The sequence below is a fragment of the Alligator mississippiensis genome, chromosome 3 (assembly GCF_030867095.1).
Source record: "Alligator mississippiensis isolate rAllMis1 chromosome 3, rAllMis1, whole genome shotgun sequence".
NCBI classification, from domain to species: domain Eukaryota; kingdom Metazoa; phylum Chordata; order Crocodylia; family Alligatoridae; genus Alligator; species Alligator mississippiensis.
Window position 1 is genome coordinate 91,170,557 of NC_081826.1, and position 24,447 is coordinate 91,195,003.

Below are 24,447 nucleotides of genomic sequence, written 5' to 3' on the forward strand. Positions count from 1 at the left end.
GTGACAAATGTAACCTGCTTTGTTCTCTAAGGGAGCATCTTTACATGTTGCCTGAGACATAGGTTCCCTGGTCACTGACAGTCTTAACTTCTTATGGATATAAGTAATTAACATTCCTGAAACATTTTGCTTGGAATTGGAATAAGGAATAATATTACTTGCAATCAGGAAATGTAAAATATTGTAGGGGAGTATTTAGAGACACAAAAAATAGTTTGAATATCTTCACCTCTATTGGCACAGTAGACTATTAATTCCAAGCATATTTTATTTAAAGTTATATCCATTTTAAGAATGGACAAAAGTGAGACCCTACATTTCCCTTTAGGAATTATGGTTACAACAGTATCATTAATTCAATTTTCCTCACATGTAGTATTTCTACACTTTCTATTCTTATTCCAAGAACTTTACAACAACCTTTAGCTTTGTAATTTTCTCAGTTTTGTGCAAAAATTAAATCCTTTTTGTCTATTACACTGCAAATGTTCTTTGCCATTAGTAAAGATCCTCACTGAAACGAGTGACAGACTGATCTGAGATGGGCATTAACAATAGTAGAGGCTTCCCCACCTCGTTCAGCCTACTTGGATCAGGATTCCAGCTCTGAAGCTGAGCCCAGGCTCTCCTCTTTGAATATATCCTCTCTCAAACAGGTTGGGGAAGAGAAAGTGAGGGCACCAAGGAAGCAATAAGTTATGCTTTTTCAAGGCTTGCAGTAGTTCACGTTTACTCAGAGCAAGAGGGGAGCAGAGGTAGAATTGCAGGAGCTTCTCCTGAGGTGGCACAGTAGCATCCCACACATTACTGTACTCAGCCAGAAGCCTGTCTAGTCCGCAGTAGTTAGACCAGCCTTCCTGACCAATTCATTGAAAAGCTTTGTGATTAACAATCATCATCTGATCCATGATCATTCATATGAAATCAAGTGTACTTATCTTCAAAGAGAAGACTAACTGCATTTTCAGGAGGGATGATTAATTTATGGTTCTATGACCTGTTTTCTTGGGATTTATTTTTCTCCAGAAAACGAGTTGATTCTCAATTAACTCCAATTCTGGTTTTGAAAACATAGTCCAGCCAGCACGTTTTAAGTGTCTATGAGCATGTTCTAGTTTTACCAGTAATATTTTAAGAGAGTCATCAGAGAGATTTGTGTGTGTGTGCATGTCTCATACATATTTACAAATACAGTAGTAGTAGTAGTAGGCAGCCCTTGATTCTCTGGATCATGGTGTACACATAAGAGGTCTAGTCAGAGGTCTAGCCTGATGAACCTGTTTGTGGCTGACAAACCCAATTGGAGAGCAACACAGCTTGTTACAAGTTTCACAGATCCCTCTGTTGTCTGAGTTGGAGTCCACATTTACAGCATAAACATATAGCAAATCCACAATGAAATAGAGATTATTTACTCCTCCCCTTTCTGTAAGCTTCAGCAGCTCTTGGTTGTGTTAGTTTAATCTTGTTTCATGCAACTAGAGGTAACAAAGTTTTAATTTAGTTTCAGCTAGGGTAAATTGGAAGGATCTTATCTTACACTCTTGGGGCAGAGATAACCGGCATATAGAACAATGCCACCTCATTCAAGTGACTAACAGTTGCTATGAAATGCATGAATAAGCAGTAACAATTCAGCTAAGCTGCTTGAAAATATTTTTCTGGTGGTAGTGTAATGTAAATCATTGTTTTACACATTCTCTTTCAATGACTTCATTCAGGCTTTTCTGACCCCTGCTGTGTTATGACTCATGGGTTGGTGCTTATGTATAATTTAACACAACTGAATTGGTTTGGTAGCAAGCAGACTTAGCAAAGCCTTACATCTGATATAGTTAAGATTAATTAGTAAAATGTCATCAGCAGCACCCAGAATAAGTACTATTGAAATCTCTACATAGGAACCTGACTGAAATAGAAAAGGGGAGGGTTGAAAGAGAGATATATGGCTCATTCTTAAACTAATATAGAAAGCTGAATGAGCAACAGACACTTATTTGCTACTATAACCTTTTATCTTACCTGTATTCCAATGGATAAACATCTGTTTTTCTTGAAGTGGTCCTTCTTTCTGTCTTCTACAGCAACAGTGGCTATGGTGGTGGTTGTGGTGACAGTGGCAGTATTGTTACCTACATGTTGGCTAGCTGGGCCATGGATCTGTGCATTAGCTGCCTCAATAGCAGCAGTTAATGCCTTCATGCTGTCCAAGCTCTCTGTAGAGTTGCTAAGTCCAGACTGACTGATGATATCTCCCCTTTGTCCCTGCCCGTCCATATATGCATCTTGGGCAGACTCTGTGCTGCTTTGAGCAGTGATGGAAATAAAAGGTTTGGTGGTTGTTCTTGGTGGAACTGGAGGTGGTGTCTTCTTATAGGTAGTAATACAGGATGACACTGGAAAAAAACAAAAAGAGTCTTTGGTTTTTATTTTCGTTTTGCTATCGTAGCTGCAGAGCAATGTGAGAAACTAATTCCTACAGATTCCAAACCTGCAGAATTGACTGTAAGGCATCAGCTGGCACTGGGGAAATGGGAGGTGAGAAGGAACTGTCTGACAACAAGCTACAGCAGGTTCCAATGAAAGAGCTAGGCTGTTACCTTGTTTATTGGCTACTTCTGTACATATCAATGCCAATGGCAAAATTACCCATACAGGGGATGGAAAATACACAGCCATCTAGTCCCTCTCCCACCTTGTCAGGATTGTTTTCAGTATCTTTTCTACTCTGGACCAGTCTGGTTTTTATAAGTGTCACAAGTATTCTCTATGTATGTATCCCTTTGCCATAGTTTTTAAACAGCATTGACATAGGTTGATCTTAGGACAAACTCACATAGGCAAAACTGTACCTTATGCTAAATTTTACTGTTGTCATGTATTTCATCTAGGCCAAAGGTGTCAGAACTCATGGCAGAGGTGTTATCTTTTATTAGACCAACTAGATATTTGCAAAAAAATATATTTATTTGCAAGCTTTCGGGTGCACGTACCCTTCTTCAAGCATAGGAGAGTGTAAAACAGAAGATTGTAACATTTCTCCTAGCTCTACTGTGAAATATGAATTTTCATTTCCATCTAGGAGAAAAGTTACAATCTTCTCTTGTGCCTGAAGAAGGGCCCCAAAACTTGAAAATAAAGATTTTTTTTTTTTGCAAATATCCAGTTGATCTAATAAAAGATGTCACCTGTGCCACAAGTTCTGATTCCTTTGGCCTGTAGAGCAATTCATTTACAACCTGGATACCATCTACACCAGTGATTCTGAGTTAGGGTGCCATGGTACCCTGGGGTGCCTTGAGATCCTTTCAAGGGTGCCCTGGGGTGCCATGCAATGCTAGCATTATTGGGTATGCAAACATGATTCACAAGATAAACCCTGAGATTTCAAATAGGAATCCCTGGTGTTAAAAACATTCTGAGCGCTCTGGGCTTTCTGACTTTTTTGGAAGAGAAAAACTTCTCTATTATTGTTCCATAGTCAAAAAGGAAGTAAAAACTTTAACTAGCATATTTCAAGGGGTGTCTTAAGTCTATAAAGGTTCAGAACCACTGATCTAGGCATTACAACATCAATTACTGCATAAACCAAAATTTAAGCAGGATATCTAAAGTCAGTTCTATGGCTAGTGAAGATGGTATTTGCTTTTACTGTGCTCATGAAATTCAGAGAGCATCTCATGTTAAAGTCTGTTTACCATGAATTATACTTAAACCTATGTATTTCTGAATGCCACAAGTGTCTTATAAATTGTAATGGGATGTCAGGTCACGCTAAAATATCCTGTAAACATGAAAAATAACTATGTAAGCCATTTAAAGTAATAGCCAACAGTTATCATGGATACGTCTTATACTAAATATATAATTTCAGTTCTGAAAAGACTGATGTGCATGCTTAATTTTACTCCTGTAAATAGTCTCCCTGAATTCAGTGATGGGAGACTCGAGTCAAGGGGACAGCATATAAAGTTGAGTCTATGCACACATCTTTTGCAGTGTTAGGGCCTTTAAGGAAAAACAGTGCTTCAAGAGGCTCTATGGTCCACTGCTCTAAACATCAGCTCAGCTTATCTGACTATGGATTTGAAGCTTAACTTTAGATTTCCAGCTTGGACAATTTTACCTTTTGAACACAGAATTACATTAGTAAAGCACAGCACAGAGATTTAAGAAAATCTAGCCTTCAGGGTTAGTTGGCTATTTTTGAAATGCTTTCAATTGAAAAAGGAGGAACCCAAATCCAATCACAAAATGTTTTGGGGAAAGTAAATACAGACATTAATGTATGCATAAGTCAGGTCACAAACATGTCAGCAATGGTCTAACAATAATCATAAGGAAAGAGATGATTTATCAGGTCATTTTAACTGGCAGACATCTGTGCCACACACATAAAAGGTCACTACACTACAGCTGTTCTGCTGCCTGTTTTTGTACTGTATGTGCTTGCTGAGCCAGAAGCCATTATGGCATTAATTTGGCCACCTCAGGTCTACACTGCATGTCTTTTTACTGCTGAAGGAATGCATTTTACTTGGCTGTGGAATAAAGGCTGAACAAAGACATGAAATCACACATGAATTATTTTTCTAAAGATCCCGGTATGAGTTTGTGATTAGATGTTGGTGAATGTGAAATTCTGCATTGGTTGATTCAAACATATTAAGCAATGATGAAAAAGAAAAGCTCACTAAAATAATTAGGGTTTTGAAAGTGCCATAAAATAAACTGAAAAATCAGCTTTGGGGGTGGGGTAGAAGGAATTGATTAAAAATGAACTCCTCACATAACCTTCAAAATCTGCAAAGTTTTTAAATGAGATGCAGACTAAGGTGCTGTTTTAACAAGCTCATGATAGGGAAAATATCTGGAGATAAGAAAATGTCCTTTCTGAACAGGATTCTGAATTTTGTCCAAGTCTCTTGACTGGGTGTGATGTAACAAAAAAGCATTTGTTACAGATGCTGATGTTCGGGAGAATCTGCTACTAGTGATACAGCAGCTTTTATACCAGGACTTAAAAAAATTATCAAGAATGTAGCTGGCATGTTTCATCAGTACACAAACACCACAAGTGACTGAGGAGATTAATGGTCTTGAGAGTATTCTTTGCATATTGAAGTACAAGCCCTGAAAATTATTGGGATGATGAAATTGAATATGTGCTTGCTCAGATGATGTTAAAAATGTATTAGCGCAGAAAAGTTTTATGTACAATACTATAACAATATTGGACTATTTGATGAAGCATATTGTGTCTCCTTTTAGACCTACCATGCAGGGTTTCTGTGTTCTTGGAGGACAGAAACAGCTCTCACCAAATAGACAGGTGATGGTACTTTGGATGATTCCCCTTGAGGCACAGCAATTTGTATTTCTGTGAATCAGTGGGTGTAAATTTAGCCCGTTAAATAATTAACTCTCAGAACATGCCATCAAAGCAAGGGTATCGTTATTCCTATTTAACACATATGGAAGCCAGCATGAAGGGACCTAGAGGTCTTATGTGTGGTGAGGCCCTTTATAGTCGATCTCAGGTAGTAATAACATTGGTCACCTCATCCTACAAAGGAAGCCAATAAACAATATCTGTTGAGTATTGGTATCTAACAGCATTTTGGACAGTTTCTAATGCTAAATCACTCTAATGTAAATGTTTTTTCGACCTTCTGGTAAATGCACCCAACAGAGAAAATAGTTCATATTGTGAACATGTTTCTACCCAGTTAATTAAGAATAACATTGTTATTAAGTGGAGAAAAAAACTGACAAGTCATATGGTGAAATGTGTAGAAAAGGAACAGTACAGTTGCTTTCACATGTCAAAACAAATACTCAGTTTCCTGGAGTCACACAGCACATACTGTACAAATCCAGAGAGGCAGAGAGTGCAAGTCATAAAAGAGCCCCAGGCACTTCATTACTGGAAATGATGTAAGCGGCTGCCACTCCTTTGCAGAAACTACAACAAAACAATGAGAAAGCTGCAGTCTGTGGCAGCTGCTCTCTAAATGTCATAACTGACTGAGCCCTTCAGAAGCTGAAACATAACAACCAAATGGACTTCGTGCCACAGTTCTTTCCAAGCACTTTCAAGAACCTGGCAACTTGTGACATGGTAACTGGTAGGGTCTTGAAAAGGCATTTGGCTTTTTATTATTCAAAATCTTGTAGCAAATTTAAAAGCGTTTAAAACTGCTAAAAAAAACAACAAACCCAGGCACTCTCCTTACCCAGGCCAATAGAGACAGCATGTTTCACCAGTGTTGCTGTCCTGGCTGTGCCAGGAGCTATGTCAGAGGGTGCCAAAGAATCCCAACCTGCTTTGGTCTGCCAGAAAGAGACCACCATGAAGGTGTACTTTGAGATTACTGTCTGGGAGGGGAGAGTGAAAAGGACAGTAAATTCTTCCCTTGGACACAAAAATGTGCTGTGGATTTAACTCCATTTGAAAGGTAATTTGGATTAAGGGAGGTTGTTAATTGAAATATTAATTTCTGAATAACTACATGCAGACATCATAAACTAAACAGGGAATAAGCGCTTTTATTCTGGATCAAGAAATGATAATCTACTTTCAAACTGAATATTCAGCTAAGCAGGGACAAGGCACTTTTTTCAGAGTATGTTTACACATGGAGTTATTCAGGAATAAAAGTGCTACATGAGATTAATATATTTCACTCTGAAATGTTGACATTTCAACGTCTTCTCACTTACACAATCCAGAGTAAGGCATAAGATTTCCTCACATAGATTGATGTTTTACCCATCACTGCTTATATAAAAGGCCTGTGACTGCACATTCATGTTTGTTCCCCACTAAACATGTTTAAACAGAAGCACTCTTATAATGAAACATTATAATTGAAGTCTTTAATATTAAGTAATGCTGTATTATAGCTTTTTTTTATTGTTAGACATCCTTCTGAACTGGGAGGTTGATGCTCCTTGTTCCAGATTCTTTTGGGGTGAATTAGTTGTTTTGGAAACATTAGCTAATAGAAATGCTCTCACACTTTTCCCCCCATAGGGACAAGCAGACAGAAGTGACAGTTTTTACCCAATTTGGCCCCAGAAAGCAGCCTATAGCTGTGACCAAACACAAGTGCACAGCTGCAGACAGCTTAAAAAATGGCTGACTGGGTGAAAATCTGACCCCTCATTGCATGAGGTATCAGATAAAGCCATTTCAAAATGTAGCATCTTCAATAACTTGTGTCTGTGGAGCTCCCAGTCTGTCCCTGTTTTAGAATGGGAGGGGAGAAAGGGAACAGAGGGAGTTCACTCTGAGGGTTTTTCAGCCCTCCTGCAAGGTGAGACAGCTGAATTGAAACCTCCCCCCTCCCCCCGAGGTGGGGGAGCTCTAATTCACCCATCTCATGATTCAGCACCAGCAGGGGAGCCCCAAAAACGAATTCCCTCTGCTGCCTGTCCCCCCTCCCATTCTGAAAACAGCGAGCACTGGCAGAGAGCTGTGGCTGCTGCTATGGGAACCTGGGTGCAGGCTCCCAACCCACAGTCAAATTCTCCGCCCCTCTCGGAACCACCAGTGAACTTCTGTTTGGTCTGGGGTAACGTTGTAACTCAAATTGCTTTGCAGAACAGGTTCTGAGTTACAGCTGGTAGCTGCACCTCTGTCTGCACCCAGTGCTATCCTACCATGCGTTTGGGATCAAAGTAAAAATAAGAGTTCAGAACTAACAGGAGTTTGTTAGTCCATTAATACAAATGGAAATGATGGATCTGACTTGAAGCTCACTGGAATTAGCAGGTATCTTTCCACTGGCTTCACAGATTTTGGAAGGGACCTTATGTACACTCTTCAAAAAGAGAATATATTCCTGCTATAGAAGACTATGTTCCATGTACAATAATGTGGAAAACAATTTTGCATCCACTTAGATATTCAGCAATAGCTATTTCAGAATAAGAATGTCTACATGTGGAGTTCTTCAGGAATTACTATATATTCAGGAGTGTAGGGAAAGTGATTGCTTGCACCATGCTCTGAGGTTCTCAGTGGGTAGGTGACCTGCATTTGGGGGACTTTTCACTTTTTTTGCTTTCCCTTCTTTCCTAAACGTGGAATTTAATAAAGCTCAGTAGCCTGCCCTTAAGCAACCTCTGCAGTGTGCTTGTGATTCATACCCAGGAGGGTGGGGATGCTTCAACACATGCTTTTGGATTCCCAGGTGCTTGGGGCTAGAGATAGATATTACACATAAACCAGTGTAAGTGATCAGAAACTGGTTTAAACCTGTAACAGAACAGACATTTAGTGCACATCAGCTAGTTTGAAAATGGCCAAAACCAGTTTGAGATAAACCTGGTTGAATGTAGTATCAGACTTAATAGAATTTGCATTGAGTAGAACATCCGGGATTGCCACCTCATCAATCTTAAAAAGGCTTTCACTTAAGAAGGACACTCCTCCACAGAGAGAGATCGCACATCTGAAAAAGCCACCCGGATACCACATGAAGAATTCCTGCAGTACAGAAGAAAAAAACCCCATGACTCACACACAGCTGGTTATGACATACCGCCCCTCCCTTGAACCCATACAGAAAATCCTCAAACAACTGCAAGCCATACTGGAAAGAGACCCCATTCTTAAAGACATCTTCCCAGAGCCACCCATGCTAGCCTTCAAACAAGCACTGAACCTCTCTAATCTCATCACCAGAAGCAAACTTCCTCAGGCCCAAAACACACTGAAGGAATTCAGACCATGCCATGACAAGAAATGCAAAACCTGCCAACACCTCTCCACCCCCCCCACAATTTACTACACCCCACAACAGAGCCATCAGTATCCCCAGATCTTACAGCTGCACCTCCAGAAATGTAATAGATCTCATCCAATGCACCAAATGCCCTGATGAAAAATATGGTGGAGAGACCAAACAACAACTGCGCACCAGAATGAATGCACACCAGAAATCTGTCAAAGACAAGAATACCCAATTACCTGTGGGGGCACATTTCTCACAAGAAAACCACTCTCTCTCCAGTCTCTCAGTTCTAATCCTCAAAGGAAACTTACAAAACACTTCTCAAAGATGAGCCCATGACCTCCACTTCATCAACCTTCTGGATACTAAAAATCACGGACTAAATATAGACACATCGATTATGACACATATAGATTTATGACACATAACCTGCCTGACATCTGACTCCCCAGGTACCTCTCCACTATTCATCCCCCTTCTCCACCTCACCCAGCCTGTCTCTCACCCATTGATTTCTCAATTTACATCTTCACTGACTGCCTGTCTTGCATGCATACCAGCCTCTGGCTTCTTTACTTTTCATTCCATCCAGGAAGAGCACACACCAACTGCAGAAACTTCCTCAGCCTGACAGAGGGTTTTTAAATCTGAAAGCTTGCTTAAAATTTTTTTTCCAGCTATTTAAGTTGATTTAATAAAAGATATAAGATTAACTCAAAGAACGTTGTCTGCCTGTATCATCAGACTTAACTGATGTGGCTCAAACCAGTTTATGCAATGTCTGTCCCAGGCCCCTTGATAGTTTAAGATAAACTTGACACCCACCAGCATCCCAGCCTGTTCTCTGGGCTAGGCAGGGCTCTCTGCTCCAGCTGCAGGGCTGACCCTGCTCCTCCACTTTCTAGCCAGAGCAGGGACAGGCCTTAGCAGAGACGCCAGCCGGCATGGCCCTATTAAGCAAAGTGTGCAGGAAGGGGGTTCATTCTTCCCTTGTTCCCCTCTTCCCCCACCACAGCCAGGGTCAGCCTGTCTGCTGGGGAGCAGAGAGGAGGGGGCTGCAGTGGTGGCCCCTGGAGCTGGCAGACCCCTGCTGCAGGGAAGGGAGGGAGGAATTAACCTTTTCCTCTGCCCCCTTCACCTTAACAGGGCCATGCTGGGTTGGTTGTCCTGAAGGGTGGGGAGGGGGGCTCTGTTCCATGCTGGGGGGGACTCTTCCCCCTTCTCCTCCTCCCAGGGTGGGGAGGGGGACTCTGTGAGGTGCTGGGTGGAGACTCCTCCTCCTCCCCTCCCGTGCCAGCACTTGTGGGACTGGGAGGGGGGCTCCATGCGATGGTGCCTGACCCCAGAGCAGAGGCAGGGGGAGGCTCTGTTCCATGCTGGGGAAAACGCTTCCCCCTCTTCACCCCAGAGGGGAAATAGGAGTGTGGAGCTCAGCTGGGCAGGGTGTGGGTGTGTGGGGTGTGACTCTGCAGGGAAGCAGGGGGCAGGGCTCCCACCATTCCTGGCAGAGTGTGGGACCTGCACAGTGGGCAGTGAGGGAAGCAGCTGGCTCCAATGTGGGGCTTTCCCTTCTGTAGGCTCGGGCTTAGGGAGCAGAGCTGAGGGGATAAGGGAGGCTCCACTCCCTCCCTCCATGCAGTGCTGGCTGGAGACACTCCTGCACTGGGCACGAGCATCCTGATGTCCCTACCTGCTGCTGCTGCCAGGCAGTGGGGGCTGCATGCCTTGGGGGGACTGTGTGGGTGCCCCTCACACCCATATACCTACAGCCTGCCCAGCTGAGCTCTGTGCTCCCACTGCCCCTCCTAGGGGAGGAGAAGGGGGAAGAGTTCCCTCCAGCATGGAACAGAGCCTCCACCTGCCCTGGGGAGGGGAGGAGTGGGGGGAAGAGTCCCCCTCTGAGGCTGGGCAGCATCCCATGCAGCTTCCCTCCCCACCCTGCAATGGGGAAAGCAGGGGAAGATTCACAGATTGTAAGGCCAGAAGGGACCTTGGAAGGTCATCGGGTCCAGCCCCCTGCATCAAGCAGGAAAGATAATGGGGTGACCCCAACAAGGTGACTGTCTAGTCTCCCCTTGAAGATCTCCAGGGTAGGTGACTGCACCACCTCTGGAGGGAGCTTTTTCCACAGTCTGGACACCTTGACTGTGAAGGTTTTCCTAATCTTGAGCCTGAATCAATCTTCCAGGAGTTCGTGGCCATTACTCCTGGTTTTCCCCTCAGGTGCCCAGGTGAACAGTTGCTCACCGAGCCCTTGATGTACTCCCCTAGTGCAGCAGTAAACTCCTACCAGGTCCCAACGCAGCCTTTTTCTTCTTCATAGATTCATAGATTCATAGATGTTAGGGTCGGAAGGGACCTCAATAGATCATCAAGTCCGACCCCCTGCATAAGCAGGAAAGAGTGCTGGGTCTAAATGACCCCAGCTAGATACTCGTCTAACCTCCTCTTGAAGACCCCCAGGGTAGGGGAGAGCACCACCTCCCTTGGGAGCCCGTTCCAGACCTTGGCCACTCGAACTGTGAAGAAGTTCTTCCTAAGGTCCAGTCTAAATCTGCTCTCTGCTAGCTTGTGGCCATTGTTTCTTGTAACCCCCGGGGGCGCCTTGGTGAATAAATCCTCACCAATTCCCTTCTGTGCCCCCGTGATGAACTTATAGGCAGCCACAAGGTCGCCTCTCAACCTTCTCTTGCAGAGGCTGAAAAGGTCCAGTTTCTCTAGTCTCTCCTCAGGCTGAAGAGTCCCAGATCCCTCAGTCTTTCCTTGTATGGCTTGCCTTTTCAGACTCTGATCATATGGGTGGCTCTTCTTTGGACTCTTTCAAGCTTGTCCATGTCCTTGTTAAAGTGTGGTGCCCAGAACTGGATGCAGTACTCCCGGTGCGGTCTCAGCAGTGCTGAGTAGAGTCTGAAGAGTCTCTCTCTGGGGCTAGGCAGCAGGGCTGTGTGAAACAGCAGCCTTCTGTTTCGACCAGTGCTTCAACATTTCGATGGAACGATGTTCCATTTCAAATTTTGTTTTGATTCGAAACAGCTGCTCCATTCTGTTCTGTTGAAACAGTTTCACCATTTCAACCCTGTTTCAATGTTTTGCCCATAGGCTATAATGGAAAAGGTCAAAACAGCCTATAACTTTGTCATTTCTGTCCTGATTTGGATGAAACTTGCAGGAATGGTAGCCACGTCTGAGGGCATGAAGCCTGCCCTTCTTCAAGGTGATAGGTGCAGGGGTTTTGGGGAAGCTGTACCTCAAGCTGTGGACAAGCAAAACTCATGACATGGGTGACACACTGTGTTCAGGCGCAGTAGGGTGAAAGCTGCAGGCATGCTAGCCCCTGCTGTGGCCATGAAGCCTGCCAGCTGTCAAGGAGATAGGTGCAAGGGTTCTGGGGTCCTAGAAGTCCTCAACCCATCTCCTTGACAGCTGGCAGGCTTTGTGGCCTCAGCAGGGGTTAGTAGGCCTGCAGCTTTCACTCTACTGCGCCTGAATGCACAGTGTCACCCATGTCATGAGTTTTGCTTGTCTGCAGCTTGAGGTACAGTTTCCCCCAAGCCCCTGCAACTATCTCCTTGAAACTTGGCAGGCTTGTGGCCTCAGCAGGGGCTAGCATGCCTGCAGTTTTGACCCTGCTGGGGCTTAACACATACACGTAACATGAGTTTTGTTTTCAAGGTTTTGGGTTTAGTTTCCCTGAACCCCCTGCACGTATCTCCTTAAAGCATGGCAGGCTTCATGGCCTCAGAAGGGGCTACCATTCCTGCAGGTTTCATCCAAATCAGGCCAGAAATGACAAAGTTATAGGCTGTTTCAACCTTTCCCATTATAGCCTATGGGTGAAACATCAAAACAGCATCAAAATGGCGAAACATTTTGACTTGCCTCGTTTTGTTTCGAGGCTGTTTCAACAATATCTGTTTCACTTCAATTTTGCTGTTTCAACCTCGAAACAGCATTGAAACAAAACTGGTGGCGAAATTTCACGCAGCCCTACCAGGGATCCTCACAGAGCTCTCCCCCCCCCCCATGGGGTGGGAAAGAGGGAGAGAAGAGCCCCTCAGCACCAAGCAGGCCCCCCTCCCAGCCCCATGTCAGTGTGGGAGAGGGAAGAGGGGGAAGAGCTCCCCTCTGGGGCTGGGCAGTTCTGTGTGCTGGGATTGTTCCCGGCTGTTAGGGAGCCGCTGAGGTGGGCCTGCCAGGGCCTGGCCAGACCCACTCCTCAGCTCATCTTCCCTGTGGACGGGAGGGTAGCTAGCCAAACATCTATCCACTTGCAAACTGGTTCATGCTCTGAAGGTCGGACTAACCTGGAAAGACTGAATCAATTCAGGCCCAGGTTTTTTGAATGTCTGTCCCTAGCCCAGGGTTGGGGGGTAGGAGCATGATGAGGGTCTACACTTGGGTAGAGAGTGAGGACAGAGCTGGTTATTAGAAAGAGAGCTCATTGATGAAGAAGTGCAACAAAAGGAAAATGGGCATAACTGTTCCAGCCACATATGACAGCAGCCAGTTACAACAGGGTAGAGGTGAGGAGTGATGCGGTGTGGAATGCCTGGAGGACTGACGAGACTGAGTCTCCTCTTAGGGAACACTTGGTGTTCACAGGTAAGAATGACCTAATTCAGAGTGAGCCATCTTCCCTTTTATGCCTCAATGCAATAAATAAGATCAGCAAAGAACAAACTCCTGCAAGTACCATCAATGTACCAAGTTAACATTGTGAAAACACATGGGAGGTTGTTCCTAGTAGTCATCCCTCAGCCCTGGAACTCCCTCCTTCTTGAGGCCCTCCCAAGGCCAGACCTGGACATTTTCCGGAAGCACTCCTTTCAAGACTTTCATAATTGGGGAGGTGTTTAGCAGGCAAGTCTAAGCTGGGATATTGCTCAGGGTGTTTATTCTGTGGTATATTTTAATACTCTACTGGCTTTTATAATTTTTTTTTACTTCTCCTGTTTTATTCTCTTGTATTTTAAAGTTATTTAGCTATCTTCTATAACTCACTCTGAGCCCCTGTTGGGAAGGGCAGTATATTAATCTAATAAATAAGAATAAAAGTGTCATCTTTACCATGAATCTAAGAGATACAGAATTGAGAATCAGACAAAACTGATTACTAACGAATTATAGAACGAACTGGTTTCCTTAAGCTTGATCTGAGATTTAGAGCTTATTACTGGGACTTCATTTTATATAGTCCATTTAGGTCTATATTGTATAAAATAAGTATTAAAATAAACTATAACCCTAAATGGACCTTTATATAACATAGGTCCATAAACTGCTCATGGTGCTTTCACAGAAATCACTCCACTTGTTACTGAAATACACCATCTCTGTACACCTGCTTACAAAGAACAGCAGCAGGTTACCACCGAATAGCCTGAATCCTATGTAAAACTGAAACTATAAGGAGAATGTTAAATAGACTGAATGTAATTATCCAAATTAGAACTTGACCAGGACAGAGAGTAATACTTTAATCATGAGCAAAGTGCCTTGTGATCATTAACCATTTCAAATGGTTTGAACTTAAGATTTGGCTTATGGGAACGATGTACACAAACTTGTGCATTGTAGGTCAGGGGTGGCTAATTTTCAGACTTTGCCACAAGGGGCACAAGGAGCTGCTGTTTGGCACACAGCAGTTTGAGGAGGGAGCAGGGAGCAGACTGGAATGTGGAGGGAGGGGACAGACCTTCACTTGTGGCATACTTGCATTTAATTTGTGGCACACCTGCTAAAACGTTGACCACCCCTGGTGCAGAAGGTAAAATAGAAAGTTTGTCTCATTGAATGAGTATGTGCCCAGGTCTTCTTATATACTGCCTAGTGAAGAAACAAAGAGCTCCAGAGTTGCATCGTACATCTGCTTTGACATTCTTTAACTTGTACCTTTCTATGTAAGTTCAAGCTGTAAAATATATAAATATTGAAGTTTTACTTTACACAGGGTTCCATAGACAATATCAAATCAGTCAATAACTGACATACATCAACAGACAACTGGACAGAAACTTGCTTAGGCTGAGGCTTAAGTCAGAAACAAAACATTATTTTTGACTTGTCTACTACATTATTTTTGACCTTTGGCTACTGGCAAACCACCTGGAAAAAGAGGTCTAATAACTAGAGTCCAAGATCAAAGATAATAAAAAGTCCTTTTTCAAATATATAGGGAGGATGAAGAAGGCACCGGGAAACGTGGGGCCCCTGCAAGATGCGCTGGGCAATCTGGTGGTTGCGCCAGAGGAGAAAGCAGGCCTCTTTAACAAATTTTTCACCTCCGTTTTCTTGTTCAGGGACCGGGACTCCCCCACCGGGATTCAAGGTGGACTCGAGGGGAACGCCTCCAGACCCATGGTTGAGGAGGACTGGGTTAGAGTGCTTCTGGAGGGGCTGGACGTGTTCAAATCAGCAGGTCCAGATGCTCTCCACCCCAGCGTGTTGAGGGAGCTAGCAGGGGTTATTGCAGGGCCCTTGGCACAGCTTTACAAGCGCTTGTGGTGCTTGGGCCAGGTGCCAGATGATTGGAAGATAGTCAATGTAGTCCCCATCTTTAAAAAAGGGAGGAGGGAGGATCCGGGCAACTATAGGCCCATCAGTCATACCTCAATCCTGGGGAAACTCTTTGAGAAGATCATCAAGGAGCACATCTGTGCTGAGTCGGCATCAGGGATGATGCTCAAGGGCAACCAGCATGGTTTCGTTAGGGGCAGGTCATGTCAGACCAACCTGATTGCCTTTTACGATCAGGTCACAAAAGCATTGGATGCAGGTGTTGCCGTGGATTTAGTCTTTCTGGACTTCAGCAAGGCCTTTGACACTGTCTCCCACCCCACCCTCATTAAAAAACTAGGCAACTGTGGCATTGATGCCTACACAGTCAGATGGATTGCAAATTGGCTGAAGGGTCGTACTCAGAGGGTGGTGGTAGACGGGTCATATTCGACCTGGGGGGAAGTGGGCAGCAGAGTCCCACAGGGCTCGGTTGTTGGGCCCGCACTGTTCAATTTCTTTATCAGCAATTTGGACGAAGAGGTGAAAAGCAGCCTATTTAAATTTGCTGATGATACCAAAATGTGGGGTGAGGTGGGCACGCTAGTAGGGAGGGAAAGACTGAAGCAAGACGTGGATAGGTTGCAGGGGTGGGCTAACAAAAACAGGATGCGTTTCAATACTGACAAGTGCAGGGTAGTAACCAGCAGCACACTTATAAGATGGGAAACTCCCTTCTTGAGAGCACAGAGGCAGAAAGGGATCTTGGAGTCAACATTGACTCCAAGATGAACATGGGCCGACAATGCAAGGTCACGGTCGGCAGAGCTAACCGGACCTTATCGTGCATCCACAGGTACATCTCAAGTAAGGCCAAGGAGGTGATCCTCCCCCTCTACGCGACACTGGTCAGGCCACAGCTGGAGTACTGTGTCCAGTTCTGGGCACCCCACTTCAAGAGGGATGTGGACAACATTGAGAGGGTCCAGAGGAGGGCCACCCGCATGATCCGGGGACAGCAGGGCAGACCCTACCATGAGAGGCTACGGGACCTGAACCTGTTTAGCCTTCACAAGAAAAGGCTGAGGGGGGACCTGGTGACTGTCTATAAACTCACTAGGGGGGACCAGAAGGGTTTGGGGGAGACCCTGTTTCCCCTAGCACCCACCGGGATAACAAAGAATAACGGCCACAAGTTGTTGGAGAGTAGGTTTAGATTAGACATCCATAAAAACTACTTCACAGTCAGGGCGGCTAGGATCTGGAACCAACTTCCAAGGGAAGTGGTGCTGGCTCCTACCCTGGGGGTCTTTAAGAAGAGGCTTGATGCCTACCTGGCTGGGGTCATTTGAGCCCAGTTTTGCTCCTGCCCAGGCAGGGGGTCAGACTTGAAGATCTACAAGGTCCCTTCTGACCCTACTTCTATGATTCTATGATTCTATAACAGCAGAAGTAACAATGTGATCCTATTTCAAACAGATCATCTCTAAAGAAAGCCAGTTTAAATCAGTTTAAAACTGATTTATGTCAGGTTATATCTACATCTATATTACGCCTGTGCGAAGCAGCAAGTATTTGCTTCGGATTCAGATTTGTCCAATTTGGAGGGACAGCGATACAAATCGGAGATTTGAATCACTGTCCCAATTCAATTCGGCCGAATTGGATCTGAAGATTTCACACTGCTTTGGAGATTCCGCCATAGACTAAACAGGCTGCAGTCCTCACCATAAATGTAATTACTGCATAACTCAGCTTAAATGTAATTATTGCATAACTTAAATGTAATTAAAACAGTAGGAAATTCATAAACTTTTTTGACTACCATAAACTTATTCTTTTAAAAAGCTTTTACAGGGAAGAGAAGAAACGACATGAAAATGGCAGTTTTTACATTTAGACCATGGATTATTAATGGCGAATAAATTAAATAACATGCAATTTAGTGAGATCCTTTCCCCATATGATTTCTAGGAAACTGCACTTCACTTTACTGGACACTTTGGCATTGCATTTGTTGTTCTATTATGAAGCACTTAAGAACATTCTCAGTACTTTCTATTCAATATTATTGTGAATAAGATGGAATGGGCTAAAAAACTGTTGGCTTAGTTGAACTCACCAGTTATATATACACATGAGCAACCAAGCATACAAGTATAAAATACTGGTGCTTGTGCACATCAAAGACTGAGGACTGAACTTATTTTCAAAATGCTCAGTGCCTAGAATTGGCAGTAAATAGGAGCTGAACTTGCATGGCTTTTTCAAGTTTTGTCCTCATTTGTGAATGAGATGCCACAAGAGGAAGAGCTTAGTTTCAAAGGGGGCCCCTTTGAAAACCTGACCCCAACTTTAGGGACTAAGAACTTTTGAAAGTCTGGAATACCCAAGTCTGGAAATTCCTGTTTCCACAGACACCTTTTGATGGTTGCAAGTACAGAGTTAGATTTCTGTGCAGGTGCAAACTTAGGTAGGTATCATTTTTAAAAACTCTGTCCAGTGTATACAGGAAAGGATAATGACAGCGGCCATAACATACACACACCTTCAAGCTTGTGAAATCTGGAGCTATACCAAGGTAGGCATGTGAGCTCAGCATCGGTTTTACTAAAGTCCTCACAAAGAAAGCATAGCAGGTCATGGCCTCCTTCACAGTTCAATTAAGGAGCAACATTTGTTCTTGCTGATCTTCTCCACCTTATGCTTGTGACAAAGGAATTGAATGCCAATGAAACAGCCCAAGCAACCAGTCAATTTAGAAGTAACTTGTTCAATCAGAAGTTATGGTCTTTATGGAGGAATTGCTGGGTGAAATTCTATTGCCTGTGTTGTACAGGCCATCAGACCATATGACTGTAATGATTCCTTCTGGCCTTGTAATCTAATGGTATTTATTACATCCATGAATCTATGGGTAGTATCTTTGCATAGAAACATAGTGCCCTGTGTATCTTTCTGATGATCTGAGTTATCCAGTTATGAGTAATTTGGTCAGATGGTTACCAGTTAAGCTGGATGTCTAGTTAAACTGGATAGTGAGCTCCAGCTCATTAAAATGTGAGTTATATATAGTTCTTGTTTAGTTAGTCTATAAAGTGAAAATCTACCCTGCTTCCTATTAAGGGCCTTGTTACGCATTACACTTAGCACATGCTAGTATCCGACCATTCAAGGAGCGAAGTATATGGTAAGTGCCATCAATAATGTAGTAAATTTAGGCCTTTTCCAGTGAGGAGTATTAACAGATTGTATTACCTAACACATGCTGACCTAAACTGTCACAGAGGTAATGTGATCAGGGGACTCCGGTGTGGTGGTGGAGGGAAGCTGTTGCTGAGCTATTTGTTGGGCTCCCAGCCCCCCCCCCCCCCCCCCTTTTGCATTGCAACCTTGCCAGCTCAAGGCTCTGGTGCAGTGCAGGGGGCTGAGAGCAACAGCGATATGGTGTGGGAGCCAGTCGCAATGCCAACACTGCATAGGAGCTGGTCCAACGCCATAGTGCACTGCTGGGTCTTGCAGCAACACTGGCATCAAGCCCTTGCACTGCAGGAAAGCCTTGAACTGGCTCCTGTACAGTGTGAGGGAGGGGGTGGGACCAGATCTCATGCTGGGCTGGTGCTGCTCCTAGCCCCTACACCATACCAGAGCTATGAACTGGCTCTCACGTGGTGAAGGGGCTGGGACCAGCTTCCTGGCCATGCTGCTGTAAGCTGATGTTCTGACTCAGACCTGGGACCACATTGGAGCTTGTAGGCTCCAATGCAGCACCACAGTCTACATTTAGATCATAGTAAGCATTAAAATATGAATGTTCACAAAACTTACTAAATTGTATTAATACGTGCTATGATCTAAATATAACACGTGCCAAGTATAACGTATAACAAGGCACCTAACATCCCTGACCAACTTCATTTGAATCCCTTCAAGCTTTTGCTGCTTTTGCTATAACACTGTGACTAACCTTTAAGAAGCAATGTTCAGCTATTGATTATTGACCTACTAAAGTACAGTTCTTCTCTAAAAAAAACCTGTGAAAATTATACCTATGATCCTGCCATGAATTTGGAGAGACTGCTGCTGATATTAGCAGCAAAATATAACATTATGCTTTTTTTTATTTTGTACTTTTATTAGCGTGTAGACTACATACGTTGAAACTACAATAAGCGAGATTTTACTTTACTGTGTGTGTCATCAACAGACCTGTTTTCATGGAGCTGATCTACACATACTTTGGTATGTTCTTTTAACTAAACTAGTTAAAAAATGATTGTGAAGGATTTTTAGGGCGATATCTTTAATTGGACCAATGATGTAGTTGGCATAATGTTAGAAGAGTGTTCAAAATATGTTGACAACCCCTTGGTTAGTTCAAATTTATTTTGGATTAAGAGTGCACTAGACTGATTAGGATTAAGTGCTAAAAATAAGATAAATGAAAATAGGGCTAAAAAAAGTGTGTCTACCAAAAGGTTCACCCCCATTTAACCCAAGTTTGGACATACTAGCAACTAACTGAGGAAATGAAAACAAGACAATTTACCCCTCTCTCACTGAAGGCTAATATAGGTATCTTCATTTCTGCTGAGAACATGCACTTACACAGTTACCTCAAAGCAGATGGTACACAGTAAGGCCCATGTCCCCTTTGACTCCATGGCAAATTGAACACATCTATACTCTTGCATCAGTCTAGTGTTTTCTAAATAGACTTATTTCTATTTGTATAACTCATATGAGTAGGCAAGTCCTAAATACCAATAAATTATAACTGTAACGTTACTGAAGGCTATACAGGGATCAGGGAACCTTTATTATTGATGATGGACAACCCAGTTAATTTTCTAGGGGCTACCTAGAGTTTGCAAAGCTGGCATATTTTAACATTTGATCAAGAAATCTTTGAGCCATAATAAACATGGACTCCAGAGATGTCACTTCCACAAGTTTGCTTTCAGAGAAGAACCTTAAGGAAGCTTTCCTATAAGAGAGAGAGAGATTTATACTGAATCTATTTAGCAATGCTGTGCTAAGTGTTATCCATAACCTTTGCATGTTAGTCAGTACTGAGGCTGTTCTGATGGTTTTAATGACAAAGAGAACAATAGATTTGAAATAAACTTACTAAAAGTTATTTAGTACAAAATATGAAAGCAGCAGCTTAATATTTTCAACAGTTGCCTTGATATTCTTAAAAACTACCTGTGTTAAAAGTAAGTTTCCCTAGGGTTCAGTCCTTCACAGTGCAGAGTACTTTGTTCCCTAATTCAGCAAAAGATTTAAGAATCTGAGTAATCCTTTGTATGGACTCCTTACATATTTGAAGATACACATTTCTGGACCAGGCTACAGTGCTCAGCAGCTTGGGAAGTTGAACCTTTAGTAAACTGAAAACTGTATAAAATATTTAATCTGTTTGATTTGCAAATTATATTCTTCCATTTGAAGTAATGTAAAATAAATGAAAGACTAGCATTTTTTCTTTGAGGCATTGCAGAAGGAAACTGTCTAAATGTAAAAGACAAGATAATAAAGCCAATGAAAATGAGGAAAATGATGATTGATCCTTAACTGTTAGAAAAGAAAATGATTTATATCATTTAAGAATCTGTCTCTGTTTTACCATAATAGGATAGAATCAAATAAATATGCTCTGCTTATTTTTTATGGGGCCAATAATTTGAAAATGTAGCAATAAAATATGTTAGAAAGCAAGTGTCAGGTGTGTATAGTATAATAAAGCCCATCATGCCGATGGTGATATCAAAGAAAAAATTCTACTCCAACCTTGACCATGTTCTAACTAATACTCCCAAGGAGAACAAGATCATTCTCCTTGGTGACTTTAGTGCCAGAGTTGGGTGTGACCTGGAACTCTGGGAAGCAAGCAGTAAGGGAAGCCAACTCCAAAGGCATCCTTCTCCTGTACAAATGAACAGAGCATGGTCTTGAATCCATTGTCTATTCTATACCACCTGTTGACACCAAGGCTGGTTTGATGAGAACAAAGCTGAGATTCAAGCCCTCCTTGACCAGAAGAGAGGGGCTTATTCTGCCTGGCAAGATGACACCTCATCTAAGCAGAAGAAGGAGACATGTCAGCTCCTCAAAGCTGAAGTTCAAAGTAGTGTCCAGGAAATCAAAAACCAGTGGAGGCCATAAAAGGAGATAAATCCCAAAGATAAAGCCAAGGAGATTCAGCTCTATACTGACAAACATGACATTCACATTTTCTTCCAGGAAATGAAAGCCATCTGTGTTCCAGCCTCCTAAAATCCTACTTTCCTTTGACTGCAGGATTTTATGCAGAAACAATGAATCTATCCAAGCTGGATGGAAAGAACACTTTGAGGTACTGCTGAACCATGGGTCAACTTTGGAAGGTGCCACCATATAGTCAGTTCCTCAAAACCCTAAAAGGGGATCTCTTACCAACTATCCCATCCTAGAAGATGTCTGGCATGCCATCAAGGAAACCAAGACCCGCATGGCAGGACAGCTAAAATCTTTAATGCTGGTGGCAAGGAACTGGTACTGAGACACCATACATTTATTTTTCAAATCTGGAACAACAAGAAGATCCCTGGGGACCTAAGGAACACCAGCACTGTAATCATTTTCAAGAAAGGAAACAAGTCTGTGTGTGGGAACTATTGAGGTATTGCCTTCCTTTCCACAGCATGGAAAATTTTGCTTGCATCCTCCTGAACTGCCTTCTATCTCTTGCTGAGGAAGTCCTGCCAGAATCTCATTGTGGTTTCACACCATTCCACAAGGCAGTTGACATGATCTTTGTTGCCCACCAAGTCCAAGAAAAGTGTCATGAACAACATCAGGACCTGTATATGGCTGTCTTTAACTCCATTAGTTGTGAAGCCTTGTGGAAAATACTGACCAGATTTGGATGTCCTGAAAAATACATGAAGGTCTTGAAGCTTCTCTACAACCAGATGACTATGACCATTCTTTGTAGCAGGTCAGAGATAGATCCATTTGTTATCTGAACTAGGGTTAAGCAAGTATCTGTCCCAATTCTGTTCTCCATTTTTGACTGTTATCTTGGTTCTTGTCAAGGACTGCCTCCTTTCCAGAATTAAAACTCTGAATACTGAAATGATGGATGACTTTTTCAATTGAAGGCCAAAGTATTCAAAACAATGATCCTTGACCTTCAAGACAAGATTGTAACAATCTACCTCCTCAAATTACCATCAAGGGAAAGACTCTAGAGGTAGTCGAGCACTTCCCTTACTTCAGTAGCCACCTGTTTCAGAGTGTGAACACTGATGAGACAATCCAGCACAGGATCTGGTGCACAACTGCCTCCTTTGGGAAATTGCTAGGGAGTGCTTTTATTGATCTCTGGAATCAATCTCTGGAAAGACACAAAGATCTAGGTCTAAAATGCGGTCGTCATCTCCCCTCTCCTCCACAGATGTGAAATGGGGGTGACCTACCTTTGTCATCTCAAGAGCCCAGAGAGGTATCACCAATGATGATCACACCACCAGTGGAAAATTCTCCACATTCTCACTGAAGCCAGTGTTTCCAGTATTGAATCAATGATCCTCAAGCACCAACATTTTTGGACCAGAGACTGTGTATGGATGCCTGACTTTTGACTCCCGAAACAAGTGCTCTATTTCCAGCTTAGTTGTGGCCTGAGATCTCATGGCAGTCTGCATACCTCCTGTCAGAACTGATTAGTTGAGTGCCTTGGTACAGTGGAACTTTCTAGCACAAGGCACGGTGAGACAGGGGAATTCTCGGCATGATGGAGAGCCCTGGTGTGGAAAAGTTCCCGCTGCTCATATGCAAATGCACATACTCTAATGGCCGGTTTCAAATTATTCCTACATGGCGGCTGGCAATTGGCTCGCTAGCCGTATAAAGGATTGGAGTCGTTTCTGCCCAGGTTGGAGAACTCCGTGCCCGTCTCGGAGTGGAACCTGGCGGTCTGATCACCCGCCGATGACTCCTTGTTGCCGACCCCCCCGATGTACCCCCGTGTCCTGCATGCTCGAGTTCAGACCCGGTTTAAAGATATCTTGTCTTATAAGAGCTCCTCGGTTTGATTGTAACAGAAGTTGGAGTTTGAAGTTAACTTTCTTCCTGCGCTGTACATCGTGACAGTGTAAGTAAAGCCATCTTTGTTTGAACCAGTACGCGTTTGTGCCTAATTCTACTCCAGCGGTCGCAAGTACCTATCTGTTTGTTCTGGGTTTGTGGCTACAACCCAGCTGACCCTTCCCGGATCCCAAGCTCGGTCACCTACATGGCGTCACGAACAGGATCAGGATTAACAGGATTGGGGACAGGATCAGGATCGGGATTGGAATTGGGATTTGGGGAAGACCCGATGGAGTTAGAGTTAGTTAGAAGCTGTCCCTGGTGTAGTGGGAGACGCCACGTGTCGAACGCCGTGGAGCTAGGCGCCCACATCGCCTATCACCAGGCGGGCGGAATAAGTGAAAGGTTTGTCAGTGGCTACCTTTTGCTGAAAGGGGAAGAAGAAGACTCAGAAGAATGGGAAGCACATCTGCACCCTGAAGCGTTCGGGGGTGTGATGGGCAGCGAGCAGGTCTTGTTTAAGCCCCGGGAGGAAGGGGGCACTGCATCCTTCGCCAGATTCGAGTCGAGCGAAGTGAGCCCGACCCTCAGCCAGGAGTTTGCCCGCTGCATGCGACTCGCACGGGAGGGTGGAGAACCGATGATGACCGACCGGTTCAGTCCCCCACTGGCATTTGGGTTGAGGGGCTGCGCTGAGACAGGCCCGAGAGACAAGGGGAAAATGTTGAATGTGCTGTTCCGCGCCGTAACAACTTTGCTGCGGAAGAATGCAGATTTGGAAGCCCGACTGCTCATGGCCGTGCAGGCGGCAAAAGAAGCAGCAGTGGAGAAAAGCCCCGAGTTGACGCCACTCCAAGATGGCGCAGAGGAAGGAGCGAGCTGCCCAGAGAAACCGGAAGAGAAGGGCGGAGCTTCGGGAGAATCGGCGGGAATCCACCCAGCAACCCTGCCCACCGAGGTGACGTTGCTCCTGGCAGCCCCGCCTCCTTACCACGGGGAGGGGGCATCGAGTGGAGAGTTACATCCGCCCCTCCCATTAGATACAGCAGCAGTCTCAACAGCAGCGTGTCCTGCAGCAGCAAGCAGCCGAGTGATTAATGTGCAGGATGCAGTCCGCACCACCTATCGCACCCAT

General features: G+C 43.9%; 1 protein-coding gene across 6 annotated transcripts in view; it reads right to left on the minus strand.

Annotated features, from left to right (window-relative positions):
- The window catches only part of DLGAP1 (DLG associated protein 1), a 735,970-nt gene that overhangs the window by 30,683 nt on the left and 680,840 nt on the right, over positions 1-24,447 (minus strand). For all 6 annotated transcript variants that reach the window (XM_059724196.1, XM_059724192.1, XM_059724194.1 and 3 more), the window contains one exon: positions 2,023-2,396. In XM_059724196.1, the coding sequence (XP_059580179.1) occupies positions 2,023-2,396 (374 nt within the window). The remainder of the gene's footprint in view (positions 1-2,022; positions 2,397-24,447) is intronic.